Raw genomic sequence first — 14018 nt, forward strand, 5'->3', positions numbered from 1 at the left:
CGTCTGAGGTGTGGTTTATTATAGCTTAAGTGTTGGCGCAGCTATGAGTCTATAAACAATGATACTGCCACTTTGTGTCTACTTTGTGTACTGCACATTTATTATTTTAACATAAGCAAAGCAGAATAAAGTCTCTCACCAGGGTCTAACATGATCATCATTCTGGGATGAGCTTTGGAAGGATTTTCTTGTCCTGCAGAAACCTAAGGCACACATACAGATGTGCTGTTTTATTTACTGCAGTATAGACACATTAGAACGCTTAACTACTGTATGCTGCCTCATTGTTTTCTATTGATTGATTTATCTTTATGGTTTTAATTAATTAATTAATTAATTATATATATGATTATTATTAATTATTATACTTATAGTATATTCATTTTCATACTATGTAGTAATTAAGCTGTGTATATAGTAATTAAGCTCACACATACACACACGCGCGCACACACACACACACACACAGCTGCAACAGGTGCACACACATTCACTCATTGTAATTAAAAATGATGCAGTAGAGCTTAAGATTAGCATAATGTGCACGATGATAGAAGACCTGCAGTGTGAACAAAGTTGGAGAAAGTTGAGCTGCAACAGTGATTTTTCTTCCGCCCTTCATCCTCATTTATCAAGTTCCCAGTCCTTCTCTTTTCTATCTGACCTGCTATTCTTTCCCAGAGTTGACACAGAACTCAGAGTAAATCCCTAACTTCCTCATTCATCTTCTGTTCTTCCCTTTCTCCTTTTCCTGTTGTCATTTGGTGCATGCACAGGATGTAAGAGATGGTTTTAGGCGGTGCTGGATGCTAAAAAGCCTCTCTGCTTTTCAACCACTCTCCCTTTCTCTCTTTCGCTCCCACTCTCCCTCTCTTCCTTTCTTTGCTGCGGCAGCTGCAGTCATCCATGTGACACACTTCCTCTCTGCTTCTGCTGCCTCTCTCTCATCACTTGAGATTGAAACAAAACAAGCGAAACTAAAGCTGCTTTGTTGATGTTTATAAACAATTTCACAGTGTTTCTTACATTGATCTTTATTTTAGGCACAGCAGAGACTCTGAATGCAGAAGCACCATTATAAGCAGCTAGTTTATTCAATGTGGGCTAATATGGATTACTCAAAACCAACCACACTGCTTACTGTCTTATCACAAGATTTTGGCCTGTTTGTATTTATGATACTTTCATGTTAGATTTCTGCTTTGTTGGACTGCATTGCACTGACTGTGATTTTCATGTAAAAGGAAGAATAAGATGTTTCTTTACTGCACACAGTGGTGTGCCGGGCTCAGTATTTTTTTGGGCCAAGTTTCACAGTGTAAATGTCCTTTGACCCTAAATAGCCTGAATTTTTAAGAATCCCCAGAGTTATGTAACATGACTCTTTGGTTTTACACTGGATGGATTACTGAACTGGACTACTGGGCACACTGCCAGAGGACAGGGGGGGTCAGCGGCCTCCTTGTCCAGAGCCTCTGTTTTAAGTGTCAAACCTATTTTGTTGAAAAGTCAATAAAATGATACACTCATCAAAAAGACACTCTGAACAGCCACAACTGACACATTCAACCAAAAAGAAATGAAAAATACTACAGACACCAAAATGGTTTTTAAAAGACACAAAGCAACAACAGAGGAACACAATGAGAAAGCAACAATGACAAAGATAATGACAAAGCCACACAAAATAACCTCAATGAGATGAAAACTTGAACAAAATTAGGACAACAACTACAAGCAGAAATAAAATGCTTTAAACGACACAACGAGTCAGTTGTGATGCGAGACAGTGTTTGTTCTAGTGCTCAGATACACTGCGTTAACTCAGATATAGAATTGATATATCTCTGGATCCAACTAGGACCCACACACTAGTTGGGGATACAATTTTAGCAAATTTGAAACATGCAAGCGTTTTTTTTTGCAACATGAGTTAAGCCCTTTGCCTGCTGTTCAAGCAAGTTTAGCTGATCAACTTGAGTGAAGCACAAACAACCCTAAGGCAAGGCAAGGCGAGTTTATTTATATAGCACATTTCAACAACAAGGCAATTCAAAGTGCTTCACACAAGACAAAAGCATCATGACAGAGGAAAGAAAAGAGAGATTAAAATAGAAAATTTAAAAATCACTGAAATTATTCAATCTGAAAATATGTTTGAATAAAATAAAATAAATTTAAATAACAAATAAAAATAAAAGTAAAGAAATTAAAAGACTTATAATAATAATAATAATTACAGTGCAGAGTACACTTTTAAAATCTTATTAAAGCTGTTTAATTAAAGGCAGCTGTAAACAGGTGTGTCTTCAACCTCGATTTAATAGAGCTGAGAGTTTCAGCAGACCTGCAGTTTTCTGGGAGTTTGTTCCAGATATAAGGAGCATAGAAACTGAGCGCTGCTTCTCCATGTTTGGTTCTGACTTTGGGGACAGAGAGCAGACCTGTCCCAGACGACCTGAGCGGTCTGGATGGTTTGTAATTAATCAGGAGGTCACTAATGTATTTTGGCCCTCAACCATTAAGTGCATTATAAACCAGCAGCAGGATTTTAAAATCTATTCTCTGACAGACTGGGAGCCAGTGTAAAGACCTCAGAACTGGACTGATGTGATTCATTTTCTTGGTTTTGGTGAGGACTCTAGCAGCAGCTTTCTGGATCAGCTGCAGTTGTCTCACTGATTTTTTAGGCAGACCTGTTAAGACATTGTGACAGTAATCAAGACGACTGAAGATAAAAGCATGGACAAGTTTTTCCAGGTCCTGCTGGGACATAAGTCCTCTAATTCTTGATATGTTCTTCAGGTGATAGTAGGCTGATTTTGTAATTGTCTTAATGTGGCTTTTAAAATTGAGGTCTGAGTCCATCACTACGCCCAGACTTCTTGCCTGGTCTGTGGTTTTAAGTCTTACTGACTGAAGCTGCGTGCTGACTCTTAGTTGCTCCTCCTTTGCTCCAAAAACAACAACCTCAGTTTTGTGTTTGTTTAACTGGAGAACATTTTTGCACATCCACTCAATGATTTGCTCTATGCATTTACCCAGTGCTTTTATGGGACCATGGTTGCCTGGCGACATTGTAATATATATTTGTGTGTCGTCTGCGTAGTTATGATAACTTATTTTATTGTTTTTTATAATCTGAGCTAGTGGGAGCATGTAGACGTTAAACAGAAGAGGCCCCAGGATGGAACCTTAGGGAACTCCACAAGTAATTTTTGTTTGCTCAGATTTGAAGTTACCTATAGACACGAAGAAGTCCCTGTCCTTTAAGTAGGATTCAAACCAGTTTAGTACTGTGCCAGAAACTCCCACCAAGTTTCCAGTCGGTCGAGTAATATATTGTGGTCAACTGTGTCGAACGCAGCACTGAGATAAAGTAAAACTAAGACTGAGGTTCTGCCATTGTCTATGTTTAAACGGATGTCATTAAACACCTTAACCAGAGCTGTCTCAGTGCTGTGATTTGTCTAAAAACTGACTGGAAGACATTGAAACAGTTGTTATTTAACTGTTGAAAAACAGCTTTTTTGATCATTTTATTTAAAAAAGGAAGATTTGATAAGCACACTGCCCCCATTTGCAAATGCACTGTATGCAACGCTTGCCTATCACTAAGGTGAATCACAGTTAGCCACTCTGCTGAATTCTTAGCACCTGAGCTAAACACAGAGGAATTTTGGAGACGGGGTTCTTTTTCTGCTCTGTGAGCTGCACAATAAATGCTACTTGTAGTGTCATGGTGATATAAACAGGTGCAATAAACACAATACAGAGAACTGAAACAAGCATGGAGTATGTATTTGGTTAAGGTGCTTAAATTCATACTCATTCATTCACCCATCAGATGGAGCCCTGAATACATCAACCATGCGCTCACAACTGGCTAACGGATGAAGCATCAGCTAGATAGTGTTGTTTCAGAATCTTTGGTGTCAATATGGGGTTTCGACTATAAATATGATAAATCCTTGTTGTGGAAAACAGACACTGAGGAATATAAAGGAACAACTGTAAGCTAGTATACACACTATTTCTTTATGAATCTCATACCCTCTTCATATATTATTATTGTAATTATTATAATATTGAACAATGTAGCCTATCCCTCAAGTCTACTACCCACCCATGTGCACACCACTTGTAGAAATATGCTATTAAAGCACCTTCAGTTTTACCAGCCAAAGTATTGTCATAGTATTGATATTGTGCATGAAGTATTTGATCAAATATTTAGGCTACTAATAGGCTATTGCATGCCTCTATGGATTAGTGTGTTACAGTAGGCTTAATCGAAAAAGCTTGTGTTTATTAGTCCTTATTCAACATACAATTGTCCTATAGCCTACAGTTTTAGCTTACTATTTTTCTAAGTATAGCACTGCAGTGAAATTAAGTGTCCTGTTGTTTTATGCGTGTCCTTCCTTTGCCTTAAAAAAAAAGGCAACTCATCTGCATGCCATGATGAAGGCAAGCATCATCATCATCATCATCAGCGGCACATCAGCCTGCAGTTGTGCGAGGCAGCTGGAGGCAGAGGGGCGGGGAGGGGGCGCAGCCGGAGCTCACATGCATTTAACGACCACCGACAAACCGGGAAGCCTCCTCCGGTAGCATCGCAGCGCTCACCGACGCACACACACGCACACACACGGCCAGGGAAGATGGTCGCGGTGCAGACGTCCCCCAACTCGTCCCCGTTAGCGGAGTGGATCTGCTGCCTGGATAAAAGGTGCGTGAATAAAATACACACCGAGAAACAAATCTCATGCCGTCCATCCACGAACACGCACACGCACAACGAGCTGTGACCGTGTTTCTCTTCATTCACCTGCGTCAACGTGATGAATCGCAACCGGCGATCGCTGCGTGTGCAGTGTATGCAACAAAGGCATTATTATACGCGCTGTTGTAAGCCTGCCTATATTTTATTGTCATTTCTTTTTATTTATGTACCTCCCATTCACGCGGCTGTAGTTTGTGACAATAGTCTACACCGTATTTGTTTGAAATAGGCTATTCCTGTTTCTGTGTGTGCTCGGTCAAAAAGGCGTTGGTGGCTTCGAGGGGATGTCTCTGCAGCGCATTGGCTGTGAGGTGGCTGTTAAGACGCACATGGTTTATGTCTGTCAGCTTAAATCAAATAAGCATATATTATTAAAATACTACCAAGGCACGGCGTGTTTGCAAGTGGTTTCCTCGAAGTGGGGATTAAAAGGGGATTTTCATTGTTGTCACAGTGCTGCATGTGTGGCTGAAGGCTACATTTCTCGTTAGAATAACTGAGCCAATTTACAGTGTTTTATTATCCACTCTTAAACCTTTTTTTAAAAAAATCCAGACGCTGCACTATGCCGACAACCTTTTTGTCCACGCTGTGGGCTGTCTGTCCAGTAATGAGTATGGTGCTGCAGGCATACTACTGTGCCAAAAAAAGCAAATCACACCTCAGAGTGCTTCGATAAATAAACAGGAAATGGCAGTGTACATGTTTATTGCTGTGTATATGATACATGTAAAACAAACAATGCCATATACAGTATAAGACAAGCATCCCAGAGCTCCAACACCCACACATACTGAACACACCTCACCATGACACATCCTCATGTTACCATTGGCAACCTGAAGCTACCATCTTGTCTTATCATCTTCACCTGTGATGAGAGTGGATGCATGATCTCAATACATTCCTCTGTTGCACATGGAAGTGTAGGAACGCAGTTTAGTTTTAGTTTTTGATTACTTTTCCAATAAGCCCATTTAGATATCTTCAACATGTTTTTTTTGGGGGGGGGACTCACTCAAAGATATTTATTAAAAACTAAATAAAAGATCAAGGCTCAAACAATGAATAAAATTGAATTATGTCTCGGTTGATATGCCCATTTTAACAGAAGAAATAAAGATGTTTACAGCTATGTTATGGACAACGCTTTTGCTCGCTAAAGCTCAGGTCTTGGTTGGTAAAAGCTGTATGGGAGGGGAGACTTTTTTGTTGTCTCAGCCATTTGAATTACATTGAGGAAAATAATTTTGTATAATTATTCATATTTCGCCGTGTGGCTGATTTGACTGACAGGTGGGCACGTTACAGCTGTTTGCCAGGAGGCTACAGGCCTGCCTCAAATCCATCTCTTTGCCTGTTAGATTGACCAAAAGTCAGGTGGAGCACTTCCCGTATGGGGCCGTCATCATGGGGCGTCATCATGGGGCAGTATATACTGTATACTGCATACTGAGTTCAACAGTACTATGTAGTATGACTGCCAGTCGTCAGTTATTTTGCAGTATGCTTGGTCCCGGTTAAACTGGTTTTACTCAGCTGTGAATAATTTGTAGTAATAGAGCAAGCCAAGGACCCTGTAATTGCAGCTGCTTGTCCAGCTGTGGCACATGCACTGTACAGTCTACAAAGCAGGAAAATCTGAGGTGGTAAGACTTATAAATATATGAACATGTTTGTTATTGGTTCATAATGTGGCAAGATATTCAGTCACCGCCACCGATGAGTTCAAACAGCTGCGCTCCGGCATTTTGATCTCTGACCTGGCACTTTGCATTGTGGGAAACAGTACACGAGGTAGACTGGTCCAATGCATACTGTACAATTTTACCAAATCAGTATGACATCCTGGTATTTTTGGCATACTGCAGATCTCGCAGTTGTTCACATACTGCATAATGCATTTTGGCCAAATCAGTATGTACTAGTAGTATAGTATGCGGTTTCGAAAACAGTCTATGTCCATGTTTCATACAAAGTATGCGTTAAGTGAAATAAAAATATTTTTGGGAGGGTCTTGATTCTATCAAAATCCAACAAAAGAGGGCGCCTGTTGGCAATTGGATTGAGGTTGAACACCTCATGTACAGAGGCTGTAGTCCTCGAGGCGGGGCAGCGCCGGTTCAACTCCAGCCCTCTGCACCTTTCCAGCATGACGTTTCCCACTCTCTGCTACTGATTTCCTTTTCTATCCACTGTCCTGTACTCTATAATAATCTCATGGAAAAACAAAACAAAAATCCAACGAACAGCCTGGTTCAGATGTAGCTGGGCGTCAGTGAGTGCAGTCTTGGTTGTAAAGATTAGACAGGACAGCATCTTAATGTGGAGCACTCAGAGCTCCTCAGCCATGCACCTCCTGATTCAATCAATATCGAGCAGAGTGTGTGTGTGTTTGTGAGCTTTCATCTACTGTAACTGTTGATGTGAGCAAATGAAGAAGAGTGAGAGGGTGAGGCAGGGGAGAGGCTGGAGAGAGAGGGAGGTGTAAGGAGGGGCAGAGGTTAAGATACGACTGTCTGTGATATATCTTTCCAAAGACATTTACTGCCACTGGGTGTGAAGTATGGGGGGTGAGATCTGATTTGTTTTGTTTAGTGTTGCCCCCAGGCAGGTCCAGTCTTCCTACACACACACACACACACACACACACACACAGCACCAGTCCACATGTCAGCAGAAGTTCAAGTTTTAGATAACATATCTTGACCACTTCGAACTATTTTCAGAAATGTGGGTTCATCGACAATCATTCAGAGCTGGACGAGTCATTTAATGAGTAAACTGGTCAATGATAAATAGCAAACTATGCTGCCTCATTTCATGTTAAAATTCAGTGTCTTAACAGGATCTCAGGTTGTTAGTGGTGTTGATGGATCTATGTGTGCGTGCTGTTGAAGAGTCTAACTGCTACATTAATCTGCCAGTCTGGGAAATCTGTTTGTGTTGATGCTCGCTGACATTTTGGATGGTTCAACCTACGATTTATTTGTCTGGAAACAGAGAATTCTCCCAGATGGATGTTTCCTGTAACAATCTGCACAACCTTCTGGTGTCTCTTGATTTTCTCTTCAGTGATGTCTTTCCGGTCAGTTTGTAAATCCTGCTTATGAGTGTGTATGTGCGAGTGTGCGTGTTGTGGTTGAAAGCTGACATAGATAGTCCAGGAGGGAAGAGAAGGCTGAGGAAGGGAGAAGTCAAGGAAAGGAAAGGACAAAAAGGGAGGATGAAAGAAAAGTAAGGCAAGGTGAACAGCTCTCAGGTCACATCCATCTCACACCAAACTGTGTTTCAGATTCCCTCGGACAGACAGAGAGCGAGCAAAGCACAGGGGGACAAGAGGGAAGAAAAAACAAGGCCTTAACTGGGGGATTATAACTGACAGATCTTAACAGTTTCCCTGTAGATAGATAGGTGAAGGTTGAGGCTGGTTGCTCCCATCCAACCCTGCAGAGTTAACCTTCCTGCCTCTCCCTGTTGTTGCGTGTGGGAGTCCACCTGTCTAAACCATTAAACCAGCTTACACTGGGATGTGACGCTCTGTCTGAGCACTGAGGGCTAATACGTAGGCAGTGGAATGATGGGAGGATGAGTCAGAGGCAAAAAAAGGAAGAAAAAGATGGAGAGAATGAAAGAAAAGACCTGTCTGCAATGGCCCCGAGCTCATGGCAGATGTTGAGGGACTGGAGGATGTGTTGTGCAGTTCAGCCCTTTAGGCGAAGTCTGTGTTTATTTGGGAGAATATGGGTATTATGGGAATATGGGTGCAAGCTAATGAAGCTCAGGGACACATGTATGTGTCTTTATATCTGTACATCCATGTTAGTAAAGGGGAGTTATCTCAGCCTATGAGCTTGCAAAGTAGAAATAAAAAGATAATAATGGGAGGGTAGTGCGTGTGGGTGTGTTAATGGACAGGCGTGCCACTAATGGAGAGGAGGAAATGGGTAGCTGAAAAAAGGGGGATATTTGTTATTTTCCATCTTGCCTATCATTGTTCCTTAAAGAGTGGGCTTGGGAGAGGAGACACATGGATGTGGATTAGAGGAAATGTTTAGTGGAGGAGGCAGACAAAGAGGAATGATAGCTGGCAGTGAGGGAAGGGAAAGGAGCTGAAAGAGGAAAGGGGATAGACAGCCTCACGTCTGTGGGGGGAAAAGAGCATAAGCTATTCTGTGTGAAGACACGCACGCACGTGCAACGGTGAGTCACTAACGAGGCAAAAGAAATGAATGAATTGGGATAACCACAGTGTGTGACTGTGTGTTACTCCGATACGTTTTTGGCTCGATAGTTTTTCACCACCACACCACGGAACAGAATGTTTAAGCTCTTCGATCGAACTTGTGTGCGTCTCACGCGTTTGTGCGCTGGCATGGATGTCCAACAATGGCACGCATGTGTGTGTGTGTGTGTGTGTGTGTGTGTGTGTGTGTGTGTGTGTGCTCGGATTTAAGCGTATTAGAAATAGTAGCAGTATGAATGAGATTTTACATCAACACGCTGTGGGGAGTCTGAGCCGAGAGAAAAGTAACGCCTGCAGCACTACACTGTTATCACCAAGAAACCAAGCTGAACAATGAAGTTGCACACGCACATGAACACTCAATGGAAAATGGCCTACAATACAATAATAGACACTACAATAATAGAGATGCCTTTTATATTAAAAGACAATGCCACAGATTTTTCCCTACTCAGTTTATTTACTGCTTGTTGCCAACCCCTTTCCAGAGCTTAATGTGGGATTTTAAATGATTTCTAACCCCTCCGTGAAAAAGTGCACTAGCTTTAAATCACTAGCTTACAAAAATCAATTATGCATTAAATTGTTGTGTTTATTTGCAGTTTATAGTCCAAAACTTGAGTAATATGCAAAATGGTTCTTCAAAACTAATGTCGGAAGTAATGAGACTTTTTGTGTGTGTGTGTGTGTGTGTGTGTGTGTGTGTGTGTGTGTGTGTGTGTGTGTGTGTGTGTGTGTGTGTGTGTGTGTGTGTGTGTGTGTGTGTGTGTGTGTGTGTGTGTGTGTGTGTGTGTGTGTGTGTGTGTGTGTGTGTGTGTGTGTGTGTGTGTGTGTGTGTGTGTGGCCAGGCCCTCAGAGCGGTCTGGAGAAGATGTGGACATAATTCTGACCAGACTGAGAGAGGTCAAAGCCTTCCAGAGGTTTCCACCTCCGCTCTTACTGCAGATCTGTGCCTGTGCCTTCTATGAGTGCCTGGAGAAAGGCATCACACGTATGTACACGTACACACCGACACCAATACACATGAAAAGAATACAGTCTGGTAATGAAATGTTACTTATTTAATGAACGACAAAGCATGCCTCTTACTCTGTGAGCCTCAGTTTAGCTCTTTTCTACTTGAGTTTCTCTTGTAAGCTTATTTGTACAGTATATGCAACACTTTGAAGGATACAGATGTTACTTTTCAGTTAATTTCAATAAGCTTTCTTGGCATTCATTTAACAAAGATTATAATTCCAAAGCATCAGGTGGTAATTTCTTCAATTTCTTAGACAAGGAACAACCTTACTGCATAATCAAACTTTTTTTTGTTTGGAAAATGTAAAAAAAAAAAAGAAGTGAATTGAAGATATCCCAGGGCCTTTAAATGGTTTCATTTGCACATTCACCAGATATTCACACCCACTTTTGACAGAGAAGCTGCAAACTGACATTCAAGAACCAGTGAATGCATGGAAACTTAGCTGAACAAATGACTCCCAAAATCATTTTTTTGATCGTCTTATCCATATATAAACCTTAATTACAACTTATCCAATGCTTCCTCTCTGTGAGCACACCAATATCAATATTTTCTTGGTAACTTCAAAGATTTTGGTAGGGTACAGAAGAATTATCATCAACATGTTTTAATGTATTTTATTGTCTGCAGTGTTTCGACAAGGGGACATAGGCACCAGCTGGTATGCTGTCCTGTCCGGCTCGCTGGATGTCAAAGTGTCAGAAACTGCAAATCACCAGGTAAACACAGCTTCAGGCTTAATTTATCTTACTGATCTTGCTTATAGTTTCACTTCTGCCACTCCTCTGTGTCTGTTCTGGGTTTCCTGTATATAATTTGAACCACAAATGAATAATGAATTGGATCTTAAATCATGGGCACGGTGGGATTCATCCTTGTAATTTGCTTTTTTACGACTCACATTTTCCTAGTCCCTGTTGTACTATTTTCATCCTAACCTTCCCTTGTCAAGATCCAGGCTACTTGTCGAAGTTGTTGTTAGAGAGCTGTGTTGTCTAACATGAGAACACAGAACATGACTTGTTCTAGTACATTAGCTCATCTCTCTCAGCTTTAATATGCCAGAGCAGAGATGCAACAGCACAGAAAACAAGTCCACTGGGATCTGCTTTCTGCAACTTTATACTCTTAATGCCAGAGAAGTAGAGTTTTACTATACATGTAGTTAGATAAAGGAGGCTAAAGACATGTGGGGAAAGAGAGAGAGAGAGAGGATTTTCTCCCAGTCAAAGAATGACATACAAAGCCTTTTCATCGTGAAATGTCCTTTTCATGTATGTAGCCCTAAAGAGTCAGTGGTGGCCTAGTTTCTGTGGCTATATTTGAAATGTCATTTTGGACAGCTGAAAAAAGGTTTCCATAGCATGCTGAATATCTGTCCAAATCAGTGGACAGTGTGGGTACATTTGTGTGCATGATGTGTGTGTTTCTTGCTTCCAGTCTGTCCAATTTTATCCAACAGCAGAGATATTTTCCTACTGTAGACTCGGTTAACTAGTTCCTCATATATGAATGTATTTGCATTAATTACCATATATTATTCTGTCTGCTCTTCATGTCTGTCCATTATAAAGCAAACCTTTGGATAGATGTTTATTGCTTCTGCCTAGAGCTGCAAAGATGAGTTGATGATTCAATCCGTGGACTAACAGCAAATGCAATATCGTTTTTTTTATTTTAAGAATCCAAATATTCTTTTGTTGAACCTTTAAAACTACAGAATAAGTGTAAATTAATACATCTGTCCTGGTCTAGTTATTGTAGTAAAAAAAATAAAGAAGATGAAGTGATTTTGAATAAATATGTAGATGCAGCCCTGGTAGAGTCACTCTTTACAGTCAGTATTGAGCAACAAGCAGAACCAGTGTAACTTAGCATTAGCCCTTTGTGGTATGGCTTATTTTAGCACAATTTATCATTTAAATTGAACATGTAGTAAATGTAATGCAGCAATTTAAACATGTATATTGTGTCTGTGCGCAGGATGCAGTCACTATCTGCACGCTGGGGATTGGGACAGCGTTCGGGGAGTCCATCCTGGACAACACACCACGCCATGCCACCATCGTCAGCCGAGAGACCAGCGAGCTGCTCCGAATCGAGCAGAGAGAGTTTAAGAGCCTGTGGGAGGTGAGAGATAAAGATAGAGTGTTCTTGTGCTGTTTGTGTAGCTGTGAGTGTGAGCTGGAAATTCGTGATTCAGCTAAAAATGGGTTTTGGTTGTGTACCCAAAGGGTTACAACATCTTTGATCAAGTTTCCCTATAGAAGTGGGGCTGCATTTTCAAAATCTCTTTCATTGTAATAGTGCAACAAGAGGGCTGTCAACCATAATGGGGCTTTCTGCTTAATCAACTAGAGACCCAGCTCAGGTGACACTCGACCTTAACCTGTTAAGGTATAAAGAAAGAGAGGGAGAGGGGGTGTATAATACGTTCCCAAAAGTTGGAACTTGGGATGTTAAGTAAAATGTAAATAAAAAACAGAACGTGATGTTCTACAGAACATTGAAACCCTATATTTCATGCCCGTTTTTTTTATTTCATGCCAGCGACACCTTTCAAAAAGTTGGGACGGAGGAAAGAAAAGACTGGAAAAGTCGCTTAAAAAACACCTGATGGAACAGTCAATCAGGTTAACTGGCAATCGGTCAGTAACATGATTGGGTATAAAAAGATAATCCATGAGAGGCGGACACATTCTGAAGTAAAGATAGGGAGGGGTTCTCTACTTTGTGAAAAACGGTTTAAGAATAAGGTTTTGTAACAGAAACATGTAAAGAATCTAAGGACTTCTTCGTCACAGTACATAGGCTCATCGCTGCACTCACAAATGCTAGCTGAAACCATGAAAAGAGGAAACGGTTTAAACGGAGTTAACCAGATCCAGAAACGTAGCAACCTTTCTAGGCCCAGGGTCATTTAATATACCATAGACTGAGGTAAAATGGAAAGACATCTCTACAAAATGGTGTATGCCCTATAAAGTGCACTATGTGAGTAGTGTGTTATTTCGGACACAGTCATTGCTTCTTATGCAAGATGACAGTATTTCGTTTACTTTGAGGTCAGAGGACAAAAGATTTTGGTTTTCTTGCTTAAGATTGTTTCACTCACATAAACTCATTCTAGGCCATTGCAGGGAGACTCCTGGTTTACAATTCAAAGCATGTTTACAAGTCTGTGGGAGTAAGACTACATAAATGAAACACGCTGTATGGAACATTCATAACCCTGGAGCGATCTGCATGTAATCTGTGTGCAATATCCACAAGTGATGTCCCTTGAGTTGACACTGGATAGGACTACAGACTACATGTTGTGTTATGTGTAACGTAGGCTCAAGCTTTTTAGAAGCAGGGTGAATGTGTGAAATCAGAAAAGATTCATCAGTCTTGATGCTTGGAAAATATAAATTGTGAGTCTGAAAAGGTTAAGTGACTGTAAAGTTAAATGAGTGTAAATGAAGTGTTGGCTTTTATGTCTGCTTGCTAATGTGAAACATAACCCATCTCTTCTGTCAGTGTTGAAGTGTAATAACTGCTCTGATGAGGGACAGTGGTAAGATATTGACCTAGATATTCAGTGTATGAAATATTGATTAAATCATGCAGCATTTTGCTCAATACTAAGGTTTTGTTTATAAAAATATGGGTCTCTAGTAGATGACCTTGTAAAAATTCATAACCGTTTTGTTACAAAATTAAAAATGTATATGACTTTGAGCACTGTTGCTGTCAAGGGTGTGGAAAATCAGGAAGTGGACCCAAGTGCAGAAGCTAACAAAAATGATTTATTAAAAATAAGGATCAAAGGTCCACAACAAAAAGTTACTATCAAAATCCAAGAAGAGAAAACAAGGAGACACTAGTAAACTGACAGCCGACATAGACTTACAACTAACATTCGACACATGACAAACAACAAACATGAGGAAGGGAGGGGCTGCTAAGGGTGAACCATA

General features: G+C 40.7%; 1 protein-coding gene across 1 annotated transcript in view; it reads left to right on the plus strand.

The window, feature by feature from the left end:
* Positions 1–4533: 4533 nt before the first annotated feature.
* The window catches only part of LOC109984083 (rap guanine nucleotide exchange factor 4-like), a 24940-nt gene continuing 15455 nt past the window's right edge, over positions 4534–14018 (plus strand). Inside the window, exons 1-4 of the mRNA XM_065953930.1 lie at positions 4534–4732; positions 9881–10023; positions 10687–10775; positions 12040–12186. Coding sequence (XP_065810002.1) covers positions 4665–4732; positions 9881–10023; positions 10687–10775; positions 12040–12186 — 447 coding nt within the window. The 5' untranslated portion in view covers positions 4534–4664. The remainder of the gene's footprint in view (positions 4733–9880; positions 10024–10686; positions 10776–12039; positions 12187–14018) is intronic.

Source organism: Labrus bergylta, chromosome 4, assembly GCF_963930695.1.
Source record: "Labrus bergylta chromosome 4, fLabBer1.1, whole genome shotgun sequence".
Classification (NCBI taxonomy): domain Eukaryota; kingdom Metazoa; phylum Chordata; class Actinopteri; order Labriformes; family Labridae; genus Labrus; species Labrus bergylta.